This window comes from Tursiops truncatus, chromosome 2, assembly GCF_011762595.2.
Source record: "Tursiops truncatus isolate mTurTru1 chromosome 2, mTurTru1.mat.Y, whole genome shotgun sequence".
NCBI lineage: Eukaryota > Metazoa > Chordata > Mammalia > Artiodactyla > Delphinidae > Tursiops > Tursiops truncatus.
This window is the reverse complement of record NC_047035.1, coordinates 139,719,702-139,741,953: the sequence shown is the minus strand read 5'-3', so window position 1 is coordinate 139,741,953 and position 22,252 is coordinate 139,719,702. Positions and strand designations below refer to the sequence as shown.

At 49.3% G+C, this 22,252-nt stretch overlaps 1 protein-coding gene across 8 annotated transcripts in view; it reads left to right on the top strand.

The window, feature by feature from the left end:
• The window catches only part of CRTC3 (CREB regulated transcription coactivator 3), a 103,835-nt gene extending 93,595 nt beyond the window's left edge, over positions 1-10,240 (top strand). For 2 of the 8 annotated variants that reach the window (XM_033852181.2, XM_073801415.1), the window contains exons 12-15: positions 708-908; positions 996-1,076; positions 2,516-2,618; positions 3,061-6,526. In XM_033852181.2, coding sequence (XP_033708072.1) covers positions 708-908; positions 996-1,076; positions 2,516-2,618; positions 3,061-3,266 — 591 coding nt within the window. In that variant the 3' untranslated portion in view covers positions 3,267-6,526. Of the gene's footprint in view, positions 1-707; positions 909-995; positions 1,077-2,515; positions 2,619-3,057; positions 6,527-6,556; positions 6,749-7,888; positions 8,212-8,696; positions 9,005-9,843 lie in introns of those variants that run through there. The other 6 variants (XM_073801414.1, XM_033852180.2, XR_012330289.1 and 3 more) reach the window with 5 other exon arrangements.
• The last annotated feature ends 12,012 nt before the right edge of the window (positions 10,241-22,252 follow it).

Genomic DNA, 22,252 nt, shown 5'->3' with positions numbered 1-22,252 from the left:
GTCCTGGAACCTAACTGCTGCCCACGAGCTCCTCCAGGTTTAGCTCCATCTTCACCCGCTGCTGCCTGCTGCCCCGGTTCCAGACCCCTTTAGGGATTCTGTGATGTAAACCAGAGTGTCTCTTGATTTTCCCCACTGCCAGCTTAGCATTTGGCTTTCTCAGCTCTGCTCAGCCTGCTACTACTTGTCCATCTGCTTTTCATTTTCCAAATTTTGTTGCCATTTTCTTCTTTCTCATTATCTTTGTCCTCGTGTTGTTACTTATCCTTTCATGTTGTTTATGTTTTAGTGTTGTTTATTAATGTTTATGGTTGTTTAATGTTGTTTTAGGGGTTTTAGGAGAGTTTTGGGAGACAGCAGAGCTAAATGCTTTTTTCAGTCTTCCATTTTTAACCAGAACTTTTGGCTGTGAAAAAACAAACATGATTTTCACTGAGAAAACTGAGATGAAACTGGTTAACTTGGCTGGGTTTTGTTTTGTTTGTTTTTTAAGACAATAGAAATTGTCGTTGAATGGAAAATGTTTTGTGGGGAAGTGAGATTTGAGATATACTTTGAAGGATACAGAACTGGGCTTCTCAGAGCATAGTATAGACTATCAGGGTGAGGAAAATCTCAGGGTTTTTCCTCACTTTGACATTTCCTAATCATAAAGGACTTACTGCTAGAAACTCAGAAGCTAAGTAGTTGGTGGCTTTGTTTTTCAGATGGTGTCCTCAGATCGAAGCCCGCTCTCCTTCCTGCCCACAGAAGCTCAAGCCCAAGTGTCACCCCCGCCTCCTTACCCCACGCCCCAGGACCTCCCCCAGCCTCTGCTGCAGCAGCCCCACGCCCAGGAGCCCGCTGCTCAGCAGCCCCAGGCAGCCCCATCGCTGCCCCAGTCAGACTTCCAGCTCCTCGCGGCCCAGGTGAGTCCCACCGGGAACACCAGGAGGAGGGAACGCTTAGGTCGCCCCAAGTTCCAAGCTAAATGGTCCCCTCCTTCTTTCCTGAAGGGCTCATCTTTGACCAACTTCTTCCCAGATGTGAGCTTTGACCAGCCGTCCATGAGGCCAGGCCCAGCCTTTCCTCAGCAGGTGAGTGGTCGCCAGGGCCTGCCTCTTCCTCGGAGCAGGAACTGCCACAGTCAGGCCTCTTCCGTGCGTGGAACCCACACCAAACAGACTTGGTACTGCACTTCTCTGACCTCAGGTGTGCTCAGCGGCTAGGAGAGCCTGGCACCGCCCCGAGCCCTAGAGGCTGGTGCTGGCTGCCTTAGTTAATTGTCAGGCCTCAGCAGAGGACCTGTTTGAACAAGTGGTAGAAGACTTGTGATGACACTCTAGCCATAGAATTGTAGAGTCATTGATGCTGGAAGGAACCGTAGCAATTCACAGATCTATCTATCATGTTGAGGAGACTCAGACCCAGGGAGGGGCTTTGCCTCGGCCTGAGTTGCTGTGCCCTGCACAGTGTGTGGCCTCCTGGGAGCTCGTCCTGGCTGGGGCAGGGGTCAATCCTGAAGGTACTTTCATTCAGGCTTTTTCTTTTGCTTTTTAATTTCTCCCTAACACAGACCATTTTTTAATATCCCTAGATTTTATAATATTCAATAATTATGGTTTGGGCTCCAGGATATATTATGGAGAGAAGGAAGAGCACTTTCCAGAACTTAATAATAATAACAGTAAAATAAATAAAGACAGATGTTTCCTGAATAGGCCATGGGGAAGCCTCGTGGTAAGAACCAATAGTCCCTGCCTCCCCAATTTCTAAAGAAGCCATTTGAGTCTAGGTGAGTCAATGTGTTTCTGAAAAAATGATGGAAACTCCTACTTTTGAAAGATTTTTTTAAATGGTTTAAAAATTAATTTCAGGAACGGCACCTAAAGTAGGCCCCAGAAACTGGGAACTTCATGGTGATCTGTACATATTGAAGTTTCTCTGGTACTCAAAGGTTATATAGTTAATAAATTTTCATTAACAAAAAAATAAAAATAAAAAAAATAAAGTAGGCGCCAGTTCTAACCCATCCTCATAGAGGCTTTCTCACAAAGAGGGGCTTGCCTGTGGTTCCTCCCTCTGAGTGAGAGAAGGAGAAGGTTCTGCTTTCTCATTTTTCTAGAAACCAGAGAGGAAAAGAGCCCATCACTTCCTTGGTTACAGACAGGGCCTTTGAAGGGCTCCACAGGTGGTAGTTTCCAGAGGCCTTTGTGTGCTGAGCAGGGGAGGTGGCTGAGACCAGAGGGCCCGCAGAAACCATGGCCAGTGGTGTCTCCTGGGATGGGATAGAGGGCCTGGCAGTGTGCAAACAGGGACAAGTGTGGCCCTCAGGGACCCCTCCTCTACCGCAGCATCCCCCTGCCTGAGCAGAATGTTCTGTGTAGGCTGTCACAGCGGCCAGGCACTCTGGGATCCTAGAGAGAAGGGACTGTAAGAGAGCGTTCACGTCTGGTTTTGCTCCGGGAGCACACTGCACTGTTCTGTCCTTGGAAACAGAGACCGTCCCTTACAACGTGACCTTTGTTGCTTCCAGGTGCCCCTGGTGCAACAGTGTCCCCGAGAACCACAGGACTCCTTTCATTTGAGACCAAACCTGTATTCCAACTGCGGGAATTTCCCAAACACCATCCTGACAGGTGAGTGCTGCTTCTTTTATTTCACTGTGTTTCTACAGATACCACTGTAAGATAGTTTAGACAACATAACATTATATGAAGCAGAAAATGAAACTTTACCTTTCTGAGATGCAGGTGTCCAGCCTCAGAGACTGTGAGGCAGTAGGGAAGGGGCCTGGTGACCCAAGTCTTTTCCGAACTACGTAACTTCCTGTGATTGACAACTGTTCCAAGGGAGAAAACCTGCAAAACTGGGAGTTGTGGGACTGACTGAAAAGAACATAGATTCCAGAGCAAAACCGTAGGCCCAGGAGTGGTTGGGACACAGGTGATGACTGTCCTGGTTGGGAAGATGACAGGAACGGCATTTTGGGGGTTGTCATCAGTTGTGTCCTCTTAGTGACCTGGGCCCTCGCGCCTCCTAATCCGCATTGTTTTCCCCTCCCGCTGCCCTTTCCAGAAGACTCGAGCACCAGCCTGTTCAAAGACCTCGGCAGTGCTCTGGCAGGCATGCCCGAGGTCAACCTAAACGTGGACACTCCGTTTCCATTGGAAGAAGAGCTCCAGATCGAACCCCTGAGCCTGGACGGACTCAGCATGCTAAGTGATTCCAGCCTGGGCCTGCTCGACCCCTCTATTGAAGAGGCACTTCGAGCTGACCGACTGTGAACAGAAAGGAACGGGGCGGGAGGGCTTGTTTCTGAGACAGAACGGAATAGGACGGAGCCAGCTGCAGCCCTGGGCGTTAGTTATCACGGGCTCTGACACGGAAAGAACCAATTCCTTGGCTCCCAGCTCGCAGACAAGGTCCCATCTCAGACGCCGTGGCTCATTCTAGACCACAGAGCTGGGCGCCGCCCCTCAGGCCTGCGGCACAGGTCCTGTTGCTGCGGGCAGGCTGCTCTGGGGCTTCCGATGAATTGGTCGTCACCACAACCGTTACATCTTTTACTGGCCATCTAATGGGTCAATGTGTAAAAATATAGCGAGAGGCCTCAGTAGCCTTGTGTAGTGCTCAGAACCACTGATCTCAATCAACACTGAAGAAAGGACCCGGAGTGGGGGGCGGTTAGGGGCCACAGGCCTTCAGAAGTTCGCTCAGCATCCAGCAACGGTACCACAGCCCCACGATGCCTTCTCTGATCCAGCCATCGTGCCTCAGCGGCGGCAGGATGTTCCAGGGCAGAGCGGAGGGCCAGGGCTCTCTCAGAGGCCTCAATTCTAACATGAAGAAGGCTTTTTACCACAAGTCCAAGAACAGACTTGAGTTAAGCAAACTGAATTCTAATTTGTCCCCCCCCCCTCAGTTTGTAATCTCTTTTCTGCTGCTTCAGAACCCCTTTTCCTATGGACAAGAGGAAAAGGAAGACTATTTTATTCAGTCACTGAAAAAAAAAAAAAAGTCCCCTGGTGATAGATGAGCCTGAAGAGAACGGTGCTTCTTCTTAGAGGCTGGGGAAGAGAGAAAGGGGGCTGCAGTTATCTCAGAGACACACGAAGTCCTCCAGACAAGTTCTGGACCGTACAGGCCTCCCTCTCTACAGACCAGCTGGAGGGGGTGGCTGGAGGTCTGGATTGGGCCCACCCAGCAGCTGCGCAGCAGCAAAGGGAAGCTGTTTCTCTCTGGAATGGGGGTGGTTCATATAACCCCACTAGACCGTAAGCTCCTTGAGGGCAGGGACTGTGCCTTAGTCATCATCGAACCCCTAGCACCTAACAAGTGCCTGGCGCTGGGCAGGTGCTGCAGAACCGTGCGTTGAATGCACACGTGAATGAGTGAATGAATGCACGAATGAATGAATCTGCTTTGCTGTGAGGCAGTCTAATCTTTCACTGTTTCTGTTCCTTACCAAATCTTCTCAGAGCTTCAGCTTTTCTAACACTTGTGCCTGTGGTTAAGTTAAGCACGCACTTTAATATGCTTTTAACACTAGGTGACCAAATCCACGGTTAGACTGCACGCCCTGTGCTCCTCCAGAGTATGCAGGTAGGTGGAAACTGTCTTCTGAGTGCATCCACAGTGGGTCAGCAAACTGAGGCCTCCCACCTGCCGGGACCTCGGGGGTCCTGGCCATCTCAAAAGATCTTCCCTCTCAGACCCAGGTTTTGCTCTCGATTGTGTTAGGAAGAGATTCATTCTCTGAGGTTGAAGAAATAGTCTATAGTAAAATGAAGGCCTAATTTATGAAACCATCATTAGTCATCAGTTTCTTAGCACAAAACAGTATTACTGTATTTCCACCACCACCTGCCCCCTCTGACTTAGTCCAGGCCAGCCCTTGACCAGAAACATGATGGGTGGGATTGGAAGCCGTCTGGGGAGGAGGGTGGGCAACGGGGCCAAATGCGGGCATGGGTAGACAGCACAGAGAGGACAGACACACTGAAGGAGGGATGAAGATGCCGGAGCCTTTGCCCAGACAGCCGGTGTCCTTCCAGGAGACACCAGGGGTGTTGCTGAAGGGTCCAGACTGCTCCCACCCAAAGAAGCAAGGCTGCACCTTGTGGGTCTGAATCTGACACGTGTGCCTGGTGGCCGGAGGGGTCTGTCACAGCGTCCTGGGCTGTTAACCTCTCTAGACCTTGTCCCATTTCCTTCTGTCTTCAGGGGGATCCCTTCCCTCCAGTCTTTCCAGTAACCTCGATCGTGCACTGCTCCATCTTCACTGTGGAGCCCAAGTCTTCCCACCTCACGTTCACCCTGAACCCCTGCTACTGAATTAGGAAGTCAAACCAGAGTCCTCCCTGCCTGAGCTCTGGCTCAGGGAGAGGCAGTTGGCCTCCCCTTCGAAGCCATATTTCCAGTTAAACTTCCCAATCTCAGAGGGCAGTGACTTTTTGTTAAACTAAAAGGGCCTTTCATCGTACCCAGCACCCCAGTGTGCCGTAAGAAGCCAGATCCTGGCTGCCTTCCTTTGTCAGAGCCCCCCAGATCCGATCTGGCCTTTCAGACAGGGAGGAGTGCTGATGTTCTCAGAGGTTTTTTTTTGAACAATGGAGGTTCCAGGATAATCTGCTCTTTACACAGTGCCTTACCCACGGGGATCACTAGTGTCAGGGTCCCAACTCTCTTTGCACAGCAGCCCAGTCTTACAGCTGGAGACCCTGAGACGTACAGGACGAAGTGTGCTCCCCCTGGGCATTCGCCAGGGACTCGTGGAAATGGAGGCTCCTGGGAAAAGTGACTTGTTTGGGGTAGTATAATGATGACAGTGAGGTTTAGCACTGAATTCAATTTGTCCTGAGGTCCATCCATCCCATCTTTTCCTGTGAAAAGGTTTTGGGCATTATATAACCCACGTTGCTTACATGGTGTCAAGGACACCCATGGACAGGAGTCGCCCTGACCTTCTCACTGCTGCCTTCGCAACAAACCAGGCGTGGTCCTCGGCATCTGAAGTGGCTGCAGACTTCAGAGTAAACTATTTTTCAGTATTTAGTTTTTCACAAGAAATCGATGGTTGTACTACTCTCATTTACTAGCAGTTAAACAGCATAGCACTAAAAACCTATCTGTATTTTCTATTTTTCCCTTCTGTACGTTTGTGGTTTTCAGGACATACGGTGTCAGGAGAAACTTTGATGATGTCAAGATCAACATGAATTCTCCATTGTCCTGTTTCATTTCTCCTAAGTCTACTGTATATTACCCGAGCTGAAATCTATATTCCAGTCCATTTGCATATTTGAAGACATTTCCAACTCCGCCTCTCATCGCTCTTCTGATTCATGCACAGACGGTTCCGAGCGTGTGTCTTCCACTGCTTCGTGATGGAACCATCACAGCAACTAATCAGACTTCCCGCCAGTATCCTAGTTCCCAGGTTCCTTGTTAAACAATATTTAAAGATTGGAATTTGTACAAAGTAGCTTCCAAGTTTTATAATGCGTCATTTTACATCTTTCGTAATTAAAAGCAGCACAATAAGGTTGTTTGTGCATTTGGTGTTTTTCTTCAGCCTCGGGTGAGGTGAACTGGCGGAGAGCCCTCCTCGCTCAGCTCAGCCTGCAGTTAGAGATTTCTGGTCCGTGGCCCGCTTCTCACGTGTGCTTAATACTTGCTGTTGCGCCCAGTCCTGAGAGAAGTTCAGAAGGAAGTGGAGGCACGCTGTTCCTTTGAAGCCGCGTGGACCCAGGACAGAGACATCATTGTAGGGGCTCAGGATTCTGCTCCCCCTGCTGGTGCCCCTTCCAGACCCCCCGCCTGCCCTCCCCTAACACCCCTCCCCTTCTGAGGTTCAGGCCACTGATGCTACTCTGCCTCATGTACTGGGTCTTTAGCCCTTTCTCCCGTTTCACCAAAGACTTGGACTCTGTTTTCTACCCCCAGACCCCCTCCCCATGTCCCAGCAGGGCCCACAGCCCCAGCCTATCCAACAGCAAACAGCCTCGGCTGCCTTCAGAGACCCACTTCCCCAGCCACATGCAGGGCTTGTCATAAAGGTGACTCTTCTGAAATCCTAGAAATCCCTTCTCTGACCCCAGCTTCCTGAGCCACCATCTCTGCTCTGGTCCACACACACCCTGTTATTTGACCCAACCGAGGATTCTGTTCCTTGTCCCTCCTCTCAGTCTGCCTGTCCTCTCCTGTCCCTTCCTTCCCCGGCCTAGCCCACGGGGTCAGAGGCCTTCATGACACCCTCACCAGCCCTCCTCTGCTCTGATCCTGAAAATTTCTCTGCCAGGAGTCCTGCCAGAACCAACCACCACACACTGTCCCTTAACCCCGTCCCTCTCCTGCCATCCAGGGGCACTCCAGACCTCTCCTCTCCTCAAGGCCCTCATCAGGGCCCTGCTCTCCTCATGAGCAGGAACTCCAAGCCCTCGGGGGGCAGCTCCCTCCTCGTCCCAGCTGCTCCCACCTGCTCCCCACTCCATTCTTTTTCCTGGTAAACTTGCCCAAATCTATACCCATCCTTCCCACCTTCCCCTCTGCCTTACCTGGTTCTCCTTTTTCATGTGTGATTGATCTGTGCTCCCTCCAAGGATTCCCTGCCCTCCGCCAGGCCTCCTTCTCATCCTCTCCAGTGGCTCTTTCCCCTCAGCCTGTAGATGGTCTCCTCCTTGCTAAAAACAAACAATGAAACAACACTCTCCTCCAACCATGGCCCTGCCTCCCTCCCTCCCTTCCTGGAAGAGTCGCTCATGCTCAGCTCCCTTCTCAACTCCTCTGGCCTGTCCAGTCCCTCTCCTCCTTGGCCCTCCCCTGACATTTGAGCCCTGAGGCCGCTCCCTTTCCCCCCAGATCCTCTCTCCAGCTCTAGTAAATCCTTTTCCTCTTGTTCTCTCAGGGCATATCCATCTCCGATGTGTACCCTCCTCCCCTGCCATCTCCTCTCTCAGACCCACTGTCCCCAGGCCGTCACCTCCAAGCTGATGACTTCCCACATCCAGCCTCCTACCCCACGTGCCTGTCAGCGCAGGCCCACCCACACTCCACCCCGTGCGGCCCGCTGCACCATCCTTCACGGGTCTGTGGACACCGGCAAGCGTTCATCATCACCTGGGACACCGGCCTTCCCCACGGGGCTCTCGACTCTGCAAGGACAGGGGCCGTGTCTTCTACCTGAATTCTACAGCCACGGCGCCTGGCATGTAGTAGGTGCTCAATACAGTAAGTCCCCTACATACGAGCAAGTTCCATTCCGAGAGCTGATTCGCAGTCCAACAAAGTTAGCCTAGGTACACAACAAACACAATCAGCTATATCGTACTGTACTGTAATAGGTTTATCATACTCTTCACACAAATAATACATAAAAAAACAAAAACAAACAATAGAACTTAAAAAAATTTTTATTTATTTTTGGCTGCCTTGGGTCTTTGTTGCTGCGTGCGGGCTTTCTCTAGTTGCGGCGAGTGGGGGCTACTCTTCATTGCGGTGCACAAGGTGCGCGGGCTTCTCACTGCGGTGGCTTCTCTTGTGGTGCACGGGCTCTAGGTGCATGGGCTCAGTAGTTGTGGTTCGCGGGCTCAGTAGTTGTGGCTCGCAGGCTCTAGAGCGCAGGCTTAGTAGTTGTGGCGCATGGGCTTAGTTGCTCCGCGGCCTGTGGGGTCTTCCCAGACAAGGGCTTGAACCTGTGCCCCCTGCATTGGCAGGCGGATTCTTAACCACTGCGCCACCAGGGAAGCCCAAAGAAAACATGTTTAATCTTACAGTACAGAACCTTGAGAAGTACAGTAGTACAGTACAACAGCTGGCATCCAGGGGCTGGCATCGAGTGAACAAGAAAGAAGAGTTACTGACTGGAGGAGGGAGAGGAGGTGGGAGACGGTAGAGCTGAAGGATCGTCAGCAATAGGAGTCGAAGGGCAAGCTGCAATTTCACTCACACCAGACGCTGATGGCACAGGTTCCTTGCTGCAACCAGATATATGTTTGCCTCTTTGAAAGTTCGCAATTTGCAGGTTTGTATGTAGGGGACTTACTGTAAATATGTTCAAACTGCTAACTACTGTCCGCCCTCTCAGATCACAGCCTCTAACTACCCTGATGCTCAAGCTGGAGAGCGAGCCCTTCCGCATAGCTCTCCTCCTCCCCTCAGATCCAGCCTGAGTCCCTAAGGGCTGCCTCAGCCCCCATTCTCCCTCTCCTGAGCCTGGCAGTAGCTTCCCATTTGGCTCCCTCCTCCTCCCTGGCCCACTAGGCAGCCTCTGCCTCCCCTCAGAAATTAGCAGAGTGACAGGTTTTACTTTTACCTTTGTGTGCCCCAGGGTTCTTATCTTAAAGCGAAACAATAAGTACCTCCAACCCCACCCTGGTTTCACAGCTTTGTAGAGGGTGCAATGAACTCATAATGAAAGCACTTAGAATTGTGCCAAGCACATCGTAAACACTCAAGAAATGTCAATTATTATAAATATCACTTGTTGCACGAATTTGCTGTCCTTTCAAACAAAGGATGCACACATCTTTGTAAGTGCTGAATTTGTATAATGCTTGCTTTGAAATACCAAACCTTTGTATGGGGAGGAGTGTTTTAAACTGGTCGTATTTAGGTCCTGTTTGCCTAATGAGCCCTTTACCATTTGCAAGTATGGAAATTTTACCCTAAGCCAGTTATATGGGCCTGTGTCCCCATGTGGACACTAGATGGCGCTGCAGCATAGAGTGGCTGTTGGGACCTGGAAAAAGCCGGCAGTGCCACCTGACCCTCTCCTCTCCAATTTAACCGTTAGCCTGGGGTGGCGGCACCGTGGCTTAGAATCGAATCCTATGATGGCAGAGTGTATTAATGTCTCTCTAGTGACCGCTCCACTGTGAACACTCAGACCCTGCACATCACACATCCCTCACAGCAGCCTGGACGTGAGGCAGGCCAAGGACGGCTTCTCGGGTTTCCGGATGAGGAAGCAGGCCCAGAGCAGCACAGAGTCACCCGGCGACACATGGAGCACAGACCCTGCACGCGGCCGGGTCCCCAAGGTTCAAACGTGCTGGTGGAGCTGGGGAAGCGGCGCCGCCGGGCCTCCGGTGCCCGGGCCACGCACCCACGCCTCCCAGGGGCTGGACTGACCCCCTCACCCACCCGGGAACCAGACGGTCCGGCAGCGCACGCAGGAAGCACGAGCCAGAAGGGAGCACCCGATTTTCTCTTTTCCAGAAATGTATTTTCAGTTTTTAAATAAAAGGCTTTGCTTCTACAATAATAGTGAACGCACATTATAAGAAATTCAAGGGACTTCCCTGGTGGTCCAGTGGTTAAGACTCCCAATGCAGGGGTCCCGGGTTCGATCCCTGGTGGGGGAACTAGATCCCACATGCTGCAACTAAAAGAGCCCTGCAACTAAAAGAGACCACATGCAGCAATTAAAAGATCCCGCGTGCTGCAACTAAGACCCAGCAGCAGCCAAATAAATAAAAAGAAAGAACTTCCAGTAACACTGAAGAGCACAAAAAAGAAAATTTTCAAGTGCTCTGGAAGGCCAGCACCCCCAGAAGCATCGAGGGAGACATCTGTCTATGCACCTATTCAGAGAAAAGGACAGGTAGATTGATGGAAATTTTTACCAAAAAGTGTTCACACGGTACGTGCTCTTTTTGGGAAAAGTGTTTAACAGAAAGGAAAAAAAAAAAAAAAAAAGAAGAAGCCTAAATGTAACTAAAGAAATTGCCAAGCTGCAAATAATTAAAAGGAAAGAAAAATACCCAGGGACTGAATTCATTCTTGAAATATGCTTCAACTGTAGATGGCATCTCTTGACAGCCTGTGGATTTAGGATGAGGAAATGAGCTCACCCACTTCCTATCTCTTCCCCCCTCCCAAATGTTGTGAGTTCTTATTTTTACATTGTCAAGGTTTGTAACTACCTGCATCCTGTCCTGTAACCATCCTTCCCACCATTGTTTGGCCCCTGCTCTGTGCGTGCGCGGGTCCCCTGCTCACTGCCAGTCCTTTTAGAGTGGGTTTCCCAGCCCTCCATTCTTGAGTTCTTGACTTTGATTCACCTCATGTTTGACTTGACTTGTCCCCAAGAAGTCTGTTCAGGGAGGGCTTTGGTGGTCACAGCCAAGAGGGGTGGCTGCTAGGAGCAAGGTTGGAGGCCTCAATTCTGAAAAGGGGGTGGGCGGGCTATAAAATCGGCTGATTTATGCCCAGTGAAACTGGCATAAATCCCCAATGTAGGAACAAGCACTAATACTTTCCAGTGTGACTCCTTGCTGAACAGAGTCTTCAACTTGTATTTGGTTGCACATAGTTGAAGTCTTAGAATTTGGAAATAAAGAAAATGACTAGGGTGGGGAACCCAGAGAGTATTGTTTTCTTTTTTTTGGCCGCACCATGCAGCATGTAGGATCTTAGTTCCCCAGCCAGGGATCCAACCCATGCCCCCTGCATTGGGAGCACAGAGTCTTAACCACTGGACCACCGGGGAAGTGCCTTGTTTTCAAAGAAAGGACATGCCAGATTTCTGGCTCAGGGGGCCTCTGTGACCAGGCCACCACCACTACCCTAACAGCACCCGCCCCCAACACACACACACACACACACACACACACACACACACACTTCATACCTTTGACAGCAGTGCCTAATCCCATATTCACCTGGAAAAACCCAACTTCTCCTTCAAGACCAAGGTCAAATGACACCTCCTCTGTGAAGCCTTTTGTATGTTCTGGATTATTGCTTGGCAAATATTTACTTCTCTGCCTTCCCACTTTGGCAGTGGTATACCTCCAGGCCCCTTTGCTCCTGGGCTCTGCTATGTGACTTGCTTTGGCCAATGAGATATTTGGAGACAAAACGTGGAGTACAGCCTTGGCATGAGCTGGTGGCAGAGCCCACCCACTCGTGTTTCTGCCATTGCCACAAGCACACCTTTCCCTGCATGGCCTAGTGGTTCCAGGAGAATGAGAGGCAGGGTAGACCTCCATGTAATCCATGCCCAGGAGCCAGTCTAACCAGGCCCAGCTGAAATTGTCAGGGCTGCCCCAGTCAGTGTGCAGACACATGAGCCAGAAATAAATGCTTGTAACAGTAAGTTATTGAATTATGGGGTCATTTGTTATGCAGCATTGTTGTGACAATAGTTGACTGATACACGTTCTCTGTTCATTTCCTCTTTTGTGCTTGAGATGCACTTTGTGCCCACAGCTTTACTTATTAACTGTAGGGCTGATTTTGTAGCAGAGTCTGCCCTCCCTCTGGCCTGTGAACAGTTTGAAGAAAGGACTGCCTCTCATTCAATTCTGACTCCCCAGTACCCAGCTAGATGGCACCCAATATCATTCTTTCCATCAGCACTCTGTCCAGGATAGCCAAGTCCAAGTGGAGAGCCCAGGCCTCTGCTTCCAGGACTCACCTGCAAGTATGGACAAGAAGGTTCCAAAGTCCTAATCTTCGGTACCCACTGCTGGGGAAAACACTCAGGGCATAGCTGCTCTTACCTGGGAGCACCAGGGACCACAGTGGCTGCTTTCCTAGCCAGGTAGTGTATGAAAACAGGGAGAAGACCCTGGTAAGTAGATGTAGGGGGGTGGGAGAAAACTAAGCTCTTTGTCCAAATAGAAACAAAGAGCCTTGGGGTATGGAAATCCTGGAAGCCTTCCTTACAAAGTGCCCGAGTATCCAGGGGCAGTGAAGGCCATGTCACTAATATAATACAGACCCACCCTGGGAGAATGAGTACGGAGAGCCAGGGTTCTGGCACAAGGAGAGCAGCTGTGGACTGGGTTTTCCAAACTCTGCCCATCAGCATCTTGCGATGCTAATCCTGGTTCCACCTACCCTACTTTCCTTAAAATTGGTCATCCAAACCAGAACACATTGGTGAGTGAAAGGAGACACTGTTAATAATTGTGCCAGGACAACCAGCATAAGCAGGGACATATGGTCAGGCCTGTGTATCGGACCAAGACCTAGACGCAGTACTGCTCAGGGGCCAAGGGTGTAGGCTCCAGAGTTAAGAGACCTGGGTTCAAATGTGCCTCTTTGTGGCTCTGAAGCCAGGGCAAGCGAGTGGCCTCTGTGTGATTCAGTTTCCTGATTTATAAAACAGAGATGATGGGGTTGTGCCTGCTCCTGGTAAGCACTTCCTAAATGTTAGCTATCCTTTTAACTGTTACTCTTTTCACTAAATGGGTCCTTTATTGCTAGATCTCAGAAACACAACAAAAGGATTTCTTGAGAAGAACAAGCCCACGTTCTGAAAGGAGCCCTGAATAGTTTTCGCCACGCAGAGGGCTCCTGTGGTACCTCCACCCTCCTCTCTAAGGAGCTGGTGTGACTGACACTGACCAGTCTGGCCAGGGCACCTGCAGCCAAACTTGGATCTTCTGGACGCACCAGCTTTCCTGATTCAGGAGCCTCAGGACTAACCTCAGATGATGCTTATTCCTCACCTGCTCAAAACCTGGCCTTGTAAGTACTGGATCTTCCTCAACTGCTTTCTGCAGGGCCTTGGTTTCCCTCCAACAAGCCTGGCACACTGCCAGGGGCCCATTTACTGGTTGCAGGAGGAGCCAGGCGAACTGGAGGCTGCTGGGCCCTCCCCTCCCAGAAGCCAGGCCAGCGCACACAGGGCCCCCTGGCATGTTTGCTTGATCCACTTGGCCAATCAGATATTCCCTCCCAGGACTTTGAAGCTTGAATGGGAGATCCGGGTGGGGGTGGAGTGTCAGTGAAACTGAGCCACATTAATGGCAGTGCCTTGGAGAGAAGGTTCCCCAGGCCCCTGCGTGGCCATTATTCTGCCATCGGGAGGCCTGGTTGTTCAGCAGTTCTCCCAGGCTGTGTGCTGCCTCACTAACTTTCTCATAAGTCCCCTGGAGCGAAGAGTTGCTTCAGTTCACCAGCTTGTGAGGCTGAACTTCCCAAGAAGCAGCCTGGGAATCTCTGCAGCTCTGTGTCTTCCCCAGCCCGGGGGGCTGGTCTGCCATCTGGGCTCCTGCTTCTGACTCTGCCTTCTCTTTCAGATCAGCCGGTAGCAGTGGGAGTTGGTAAAACGTGTCACTTCTGGCTCCAGGTTCTTTCTGAAGAAAGAACTCCCTGGGCATCCATGGTTACACCAGCACACCCCTCTAGCCACTGCAAATAGCGCTGTTTAATCACTTCCCACCCGGGGGGCCTGAGAACCAGCGCTCCCCATGGCAAGGCCTGGCAAATGCTAGTTCTGCAGAATGCTGATAAGGGGTGCACAGAGCAGTGCTCCTGCAGGCCTGGAATACTGGCTGCTTAAGCACAGTGAAAAGCTGTCTTCACTGAAGGAGTTCGCAAGGGGCCCTCACGTGCCAACCCACCTCCAAGAGGTTGACTAAGTCGGCATTGCTCAAATGTGTTCAACCCCTGGGTCCTTTTTGTCAGGACCATCTTGTGAATCTGATGTTCTGTGGAACACACTGGGAAAGGCATGGAGACAGGTAGAGATGGATGAGAGCAGGAGAATCAGATTTTGAGAGGACCAAAGAAGGAGAAGGGAAAGGATGGAGCACAGAAAAGAGCACAAGAAAAGGATGAGAAGCCACCCAGAGTTTCCAACATGGAAGATCCAGTGGGCCCAGGCTCCAGGAAGCCTGAGAGTTGCCTCTGACCAATTCAGGGATATTATTATTACATCTATTGATGGCCAATATTAATACAAATAAATGACTGCCCAAGAAGCCACACCTGAGACTTTAGTATTAACTGGAGAAGGGGCTGTGGCCTGTAAAGAGCGCCCCCTGGCATTCTTCCACCTCCTTGTGGTCAGGGTTACCGGGCGCCCAGCCCAGGACAGGTTGATTGGCAGCCTCTGGTCTAGAAGCTGATTTCATTCATTCATTCATTCATTCACTCATTTATCAATTCAAAAACGTCTCCGTGGTCATCTGGTTTGTGTGAATGAGAGTGTGGCTTGACAATGCAAGCTTGTTAAAATGTCTTGGGTAAAATAAACATTTTACCAAATGATTTTAGACCTGAAATCTTGGAGAAAATACAGTTTAAAACCCGAAGAAACAGACTTCCCTGGTGGTGCAGTGGTTAAGAATCCGCCTGCCAATGCAGGGGACATGGGTTTGATCCCTGGTCCAGGAAGATCCCACATGCCGCGGAGCAACTAAGCCCATGTTCCACAATTACTGAGTCTGCGCTCTAGAGCCCGCGAGCCACAACTACTGAAGCCCACGCGCCTAGAGCCTGTGATAAATAAATAAATAAATAAATAAATAAATAAATAAAACCAGAAGAAACAACAGGAGAAATCAGTTATGTGATTAGGTAAGAATTAATGGTGGAGAGATTGAATCAAGATGGCAGCCTGAGCACCTGTTTCAACCCGATCGAAAAAATATGTATTTTTAAAAAATCTATCAGGACTTCCCTGGTGGCGCGTTGGTTAAGAATCCACCTGCCAATGCAGGGGACACGGGTTCGATCCCACGGGAAGATCCCACATGCCATGGAGCAACTAAGCCCGTGCACCACAAGTACTGAGCCTGCGGTCTAGAGCCCGCAAGCCATAACTACTGAGCCTGCGCACCACAACTACTGAAGCCCATGCTCCTAGAGCCCGTGCTCCACAAGAGAAGCCAACGCAATGAGAAGCCTAAGCACCGCAACGAAGAGTAGCCTGCACTCACTGCAACTAGAGAAAGCCCGCGCGCAGCAACGAAGACCCAACACAGCCAAAAATTAATTAATTAATTAATTTTACATATATATATATTTTTAAAATCTATCATGGGCTAGAAACTACAAAGGGATATCCTCATTATCAGAAACTATGAGGAGTAAAGGATGCTGAAGAGTGAAAGGCAAATAGCTGGAATTGAGTTGAAGGTGAAAGTCCAGCCATAAATGTTCAGAAGAGGATTCTGTAAAGGGAGGGGCTGGCCTTTGGGGTGCACCAAGGGCAGGGCAGGCGGGCACAGGAAGCAGGAGAGGCCCAGGCGGCTGACAAGGTGACCGGGGGCGTGTGGCTCCTCCCCCACCCCACTGCACCAAGCAGCTGGCAACGGATGCTGCTAGCAGACAGCAGAGATATAAGGACAAACCAGGGGGACTTATTTAACACACGGGGCCGGACTGTTTCCTTAAGAAACAGTGAGCCCTTTATCAAAAGATAAAGACTGACAGCCAACAGAAAAACCAGGGTGAAGATGCCATCAGGCAGGTCACAGAAAAAGAAATACAAATAACTAATACTCATATGAAAAGATTCTGGATCTCACTGATAATTAAAGAAATGCTAATTAAAACAACAAGATACAAATTGTTCACCCCTGGCAAGGATTTGGAAAGATTGCGGATGCTCAGGGCTGGTGAGGGTGTGGGGAAGGGCTCATACACACGGCTGATGGGATGTAAACTGGTAAACCTTTCTGGAGGACAATTTGACATCAGCCATCAAACAGAATTATTAAGGCACTGGAAAAAAATATGATAAAATATTTTTTATATTCTTGGAGTGGGGAAAACTTTCCTAAGCAAGACAACATCTAGAAGCCCTAAAGGGAAAAGTGGACAGATTTGACCTCATAAAAATGTAAAACTTCTGTAGGGCTAGAGACCATATCAAAGACAAAAGGCAAATGATAGACATTAGGTACAACATGCATAATAACCTGAAATATGCAGAGTCCCTTCATATCAAAGGATGAAGCTTTATTTTCCAAGATATAAATGGTCAAAGGACAAGAACAGGCAATTTGCAAGAGAAGAAATTCAAATGGCCACTAGTTGAGAAATGACATTTATGCTCACTAGGGATCAGAGAAATGCAAATTTTTAAAGTGATAATATCTAACGTGGGGAAGAAGAAAGGCGTGCTCCTGTATAGTGTGGGCTTTTGGGCTGGTACAGTCTTTTGAAGGACAATGGGGAGAACCCATCAGCATATGTAAAATGTGCAGATAAACTTCTATGAATCTATTCCTTAGAAATACTTGCTCAACGGTTCGTGGAAATGTGAACAAGTATGTGCATCACAGAACTATTTGTATTAGAGAAAAACCAAAGATAATCTAAATAATCAGAGAGTGGGAAGAGTAAGGGGAGTTCACTTTTTATATTTTTGTATTGTTTGAACTTTTTCTATTTAGTGTTTTTTAAATTAATGCCATATGTCTGACTTTAAAGAAATTATTTAGAGTGAGCTGAAATTCCAGCACCTCCCATCCCTAAATCCCATTTAAATGTCCTTGAAATCAACCCCAACAGGAACCCGAGTGCCACAACTAAGGAGCCGGCGAGCCACAGCCAAGAAACCCGCCTGCTGCAACTAAGACCGTGCGCAACCAAATAAACAAATTTTTTTTTTCTTTTTTTAAAGAGGAGCATAGCTCAGAATCTGAGTCCATATAATCCAGCCCCTCCTAATGGGAAGAGATGAAGAAATGGAATCCCTTCACACAGCCCCTCTCCCACCTGGCTGGGGAGGCTGACGTGCGGTGAGTATGCGGTCATAACTGCGTGGAGGAAGCTGGCCGGTGGCCGGTGCCCATATCTGGACTGAGCGCTCTACTCGGCCCAAGAGAGGGAACCAGGACAACAGCCCCATCCTCCAGCCTCAGGTCTGAAATTGCTCGGAGTGGAATAAGGAAGAGAGCTCACCCGTCTCACCCAAAGTCGTGGGGTATTTACAGTGAGGACACAGACTTGGGAACCCAGGAGAACAACCTGGATGCAGGTCTTTGCTCTGTCCTCCCCCAAGTAGTACGAGTGACCCAGCCCTCCCCAGGGTGCTGCCCTTCTCTCTGCCTCCACCGTTTGGTCTCCTCTCACTCATGACTCTACCTCCTCTCTGTGTCATTACTCCTACTCAGGGCTAATAGTCAAGATACCTAACAACTACTAAAGCATGGGCATCTACCGAGCAGAACAGACACCAGCCGTAAGAATGGGTAGAGGTAGCAAATTATCCCAGAACTCAGTGGCCTAGAACAACAAATATTTATGATCACACACACGTATGGGTCAAGAATTTGGAGCTGCTTACCTGGGTGGTTCTGGCTCGGGGTCTCTCGTGAAGTTGTGGTCAAGATGTCGGTTGAAGTTGTAGTCATTTGAAGGCTTGACCGGGCCTGGAGGATCTGCTTCCTAGGTGTCTCACTCACAAGGCTGTAGGCAGGAGGTCTCAGTGCATCACCAGTGGGCCTCTCCATCGGGCTGCTTGAGCATCCTCACAACGTGGCAGCTGGCTTCCCCAGAAGGAGTGACTCAGGGAGCAAGACAAAGTCACAATGTCTTTTTTTTTTTTTTTTTTTTTTTAGTATTTATTTGGCTGCACCGGTCTTAGTTGCGGCACGAGGGATCTTCACTGCAGCGTGCAGGCTCCTTTAGTTGTGGCATGTGGGATATTTGGTTGCGGCATGCAGGCTCTTAGTTGCGGCATGCAGGATCTAGTTCCCTGGCCAGGGATCAAACCCAGGCCCTCTGCACTGGGAGTGCAGAGTCTTAACCTCTGGACCACCAGGGAAGTCCCAAAGTCACAATGTCTTTTATGACCTAGCCTTGAAAGTCACATGCTCATTTCTGCAGTATTCTAGGGTTACACTCATCAGCTATATTCTGTGTGGGAGGGACTACACAAGCGTGTAAATACCAGGAGGTGAGGATCAATGGGAGCATTTTGGAGACTGGCTACCACAGTACCCTATCACTCCCTGCTTAAAGCCTCTGATGGCTTCCCACCACCCTTAGAATCAAACACAAATGCCTGGCCATGGCCTGCAAAGCCTGGCATGAACTGGCCCCTACCTACTGTCCAATCTCATCATGTCCTTCTTTTCTTTTGGCTGTGCCACTCGGCCTGTGGCATCTTAGTTCCCCAACCAGGGATCAAACCTGTGCCCCCTGCAGTGGAAGCTCGAGTCTTAATGACTGGACCATCAGGGAAGTCCCTCATCGTGTTCTTCTTTACCCACTAAACACACCAACCTTCCATATATCCCTCAGCTTCCCCAATTCATCCTTTATATTTTCTGCTCCCTCTGCCTAGAATTCTCCTTACCCAGATCTTTGCGTGGCTGGTTCCTTCTCATCTTTCAGGTCTCAGCTCAAATGTTACCTCCTCAGACAAGCTTCCCTGACCACCTTATCAAAAATATAGCCCCTGCCCTAGCCTGTCACTCTCTTTCACATCACCTTGTGTTTTTGGTTGTTGTTCACTGTTATATGTGTGTAGATGCTACGTGAGTGATGATACATAATTTGCATTTTATGGTTTGCCATGCAGTCAGTTGCAATGTCATGCTACCTTTCCTTAGGAGATGCCCATCCACATCCCTGTGTGCTAACTACTTCCTAGCACTGACCTCTATCTGAAATCATCTTGTTTATTGCCGTTCTCCCTTCATGTACCAGCAAGAGTTCTTGTTTACAAGCAACAGACTCCTCTCTAGCTGGTCTAAGCTGGAAAGGAATTTGTTAAAGGATATTAGGTACCTCATAAAATCTCCAGGAAAACAGAGAACCAGGCAAGGAGGCCATCTGTGTGGATAACCCCCATTGCTCACACCGTCATTTGCCCTGGGGGTGCACTTGATGTTGGACACCACCATTGGGGTGCCTGCTCCTGCTGCCTCTGAGAGTCGGGTGGATCTGCTGTCATCCTCTCTAGAGAAGATGCCTTGGCACCTGCTTCTCAGTGACACTTAGCCTCATGCAAGTGCATCAGATTGGTGGCGTCTTAAGTCACATGCTCTGCCCCATCTGCAGGTGAGGCTGGGAAACGATCTGGCTTCCGCCATGGGGAGGTGTGAGTTCATTGGGTGGGGAATTCTCAAAATATAGGAAGCGTGTTCCTTGGTTTTGAAGCCAAAGTGAGTTGATGACGTTTATCCTCCACAATCTACCCCCTTAGTTACTTAACCTCATCATCAACCCTTCTTCCATACTTAATCTTACAAACAACAACAGAACCCAATAGAAAGCTGAGAGCTGTTTCTCAAAAAGAAAATAGTTACTTGCAGAGAAAATTCATGGCTTCACTCCAAAACTCAGGGCTTTCTGCTGTTCTCTGACCATCTTGCTCATGTACCTATTTCTTGCTTGCCTAGAGCAGCCCTCTGGGTAAGTGTTATAAGAGCCGGGACCTTGTTCATCTCTATATCCTCACAACCTAGAACAGTGCCTGGCACATCACAGGTACCCATAAATGTTAAGCTGGTGAATTGTGTCCATGAAGTTCCCTCCCAGTGAACAGGGCTGACCTGTGTGACCAGGAGGGAACTGCAGAAGTGGCAGTGTGTGACTTTCAAGCCTCAGCTGCCATGGCTAGCAGCCTCCTTCTTTGGTGGTTCCAAATTTCAGGTTTGAGAGAGGGAGAATCCAATTGGCTCATGTGGCCTATTTGTACCAAGCCATAGATTATCGGGGGGGGGGGCCTATAAATTGGGGTCTCTGAGGAAAGGGGTCTGCCCACTTTGGCCATCAGAAGGGGCTATGGCATCCCAGACACTGCGGTTGAGACGTCTAGTACAATGGGGTCACATCTTACATGAGGATTGGATTCGAAAATCTCCATGTAAGACTTTACCCCATATAGTCAGAGTCACTCATGAAAACCCTTTAAATTACCCATACATTTCTCTACTGTATAGTACCATCTATTGAAAATCCACTTCAGCCAGTTTTCCCTTCAGTTGGGAAGAGATAGCTGTTTCTTTGGTTGGGCAGATGAAGTAGTTGGTTTACCTTATGGGTCTTGTTTGAAAAACACATCTTTAGATATTAGAGTCATGATGAGATGCTCACATATAAGGGGCACGTGGGACCCTAGACCACGGAGAGAACCACAGGTTCCCACCACATCTCTGATCTCTGCTCATTGCGGGGCACGCCCTCTCTGAGTAGAAGGGGAGGCCCTATTTAAATCGTCCTGTCTTCTCCCCTCCCCTCCTCTCCTTCCCGATTTCCTCTCTCTCCCCCCCTTTTTTTTTTTTTTTTTTTTTTTTATGCGGTACGTGGGCCTCTCACTGTTGTGGCCTCTCCCGTTGCGGAGCACAGGCTCTGGACGCTCAGGCTCAGCGGCCATGGCTCACGGGCCCAGCCACTCTGCAGCACGTGGGATCCTCCCGGAAGGGGGCACGAACCCGTGTCCCCTGCATCGTCAGGCGGACTCTCAACCGCTGCGCCACCAGGGAAGCCCTCTCCTCCCTTTTGAACGAATATATACTACAAGGTTTAATGATTAAAAAAAAAATCCACTTGCTCTCATTGGATCTACACATGAATTGCAAGGAAGTCTGAATATAAGAGGAAGAAAACTAATCTGATGTCAGTGAGAAAGCCCGGAGCACAGAAGTAAAAGAAGAAAGCAGTGAAATTGTATTGCTAATCCTATTCTCTGAAAAGGATGTCTCACGTGAAATGAAAGAAGATTTTAGAAAACAGCTATTACCAATTCTCGGGTGATCAGACAAGGACAGTGCAGGGCAAGTGGGTGCCCGTCACATTAGCTTGTCACTGGAAGCTGTGATTAATAGGATTAGAGGAGATTGGATTATTAAACAAGATAGGCAAGAGAAACCTCTGTGGCAAATGGGGGAAATTAATGGAGAGATGGAAGCAAAGCTCGGGGAAAATGCCGGACATTTAGGATAAAGTGTGAAGATTTAATATGGGGCGGGGGGGGGGGGGAAGTTCCTGAAGTTTATAAATAAATCAATGGAACGGGATCAGTAATCAAAACTTGTTCGTTTTCTCTCTTCCTATTTCCCTCTCCCTCCCTTCTACCCTCCCTCTAGCGTGGGCGTTCTCGCGCGCGCGCGCGCTCTCTCTCTCTCTCTCTCTCTCTCTCTCTCTCTCACACACACACACACACACACACAGGTACACACACACAAGGGCAGAGAGTTTTTTCTGTTTTCTTCACAGCTGTCTCCCCAGAACTTAAAACAGTGCCTAGCACATAGTAAGCCCTTAACATTTGCTAAATTGTTACAATGAAGTAAGATGTACCATCTTGTACCAATTCAAATGAGAAGCCAACCCGACTCTAAGATATATTCTGGTGAAATTCCTAAACTTGATGGAAAAATAAAGGCTTCTCCCAACTTTCAAGCAGAAGAAACAAAGTCAGATGACTTTCAAAAATGTTGATAACCAGCACAGCTTTGAACTTCACGTGGCAACAGCCATTGCCTGAGACAATAAAGTGAAAACTACAGGATCCTTAGGGGACAAGGGCCCCCCAGGACTCCCGAAGCCAGGAAGAAAATTAAAGGAAATC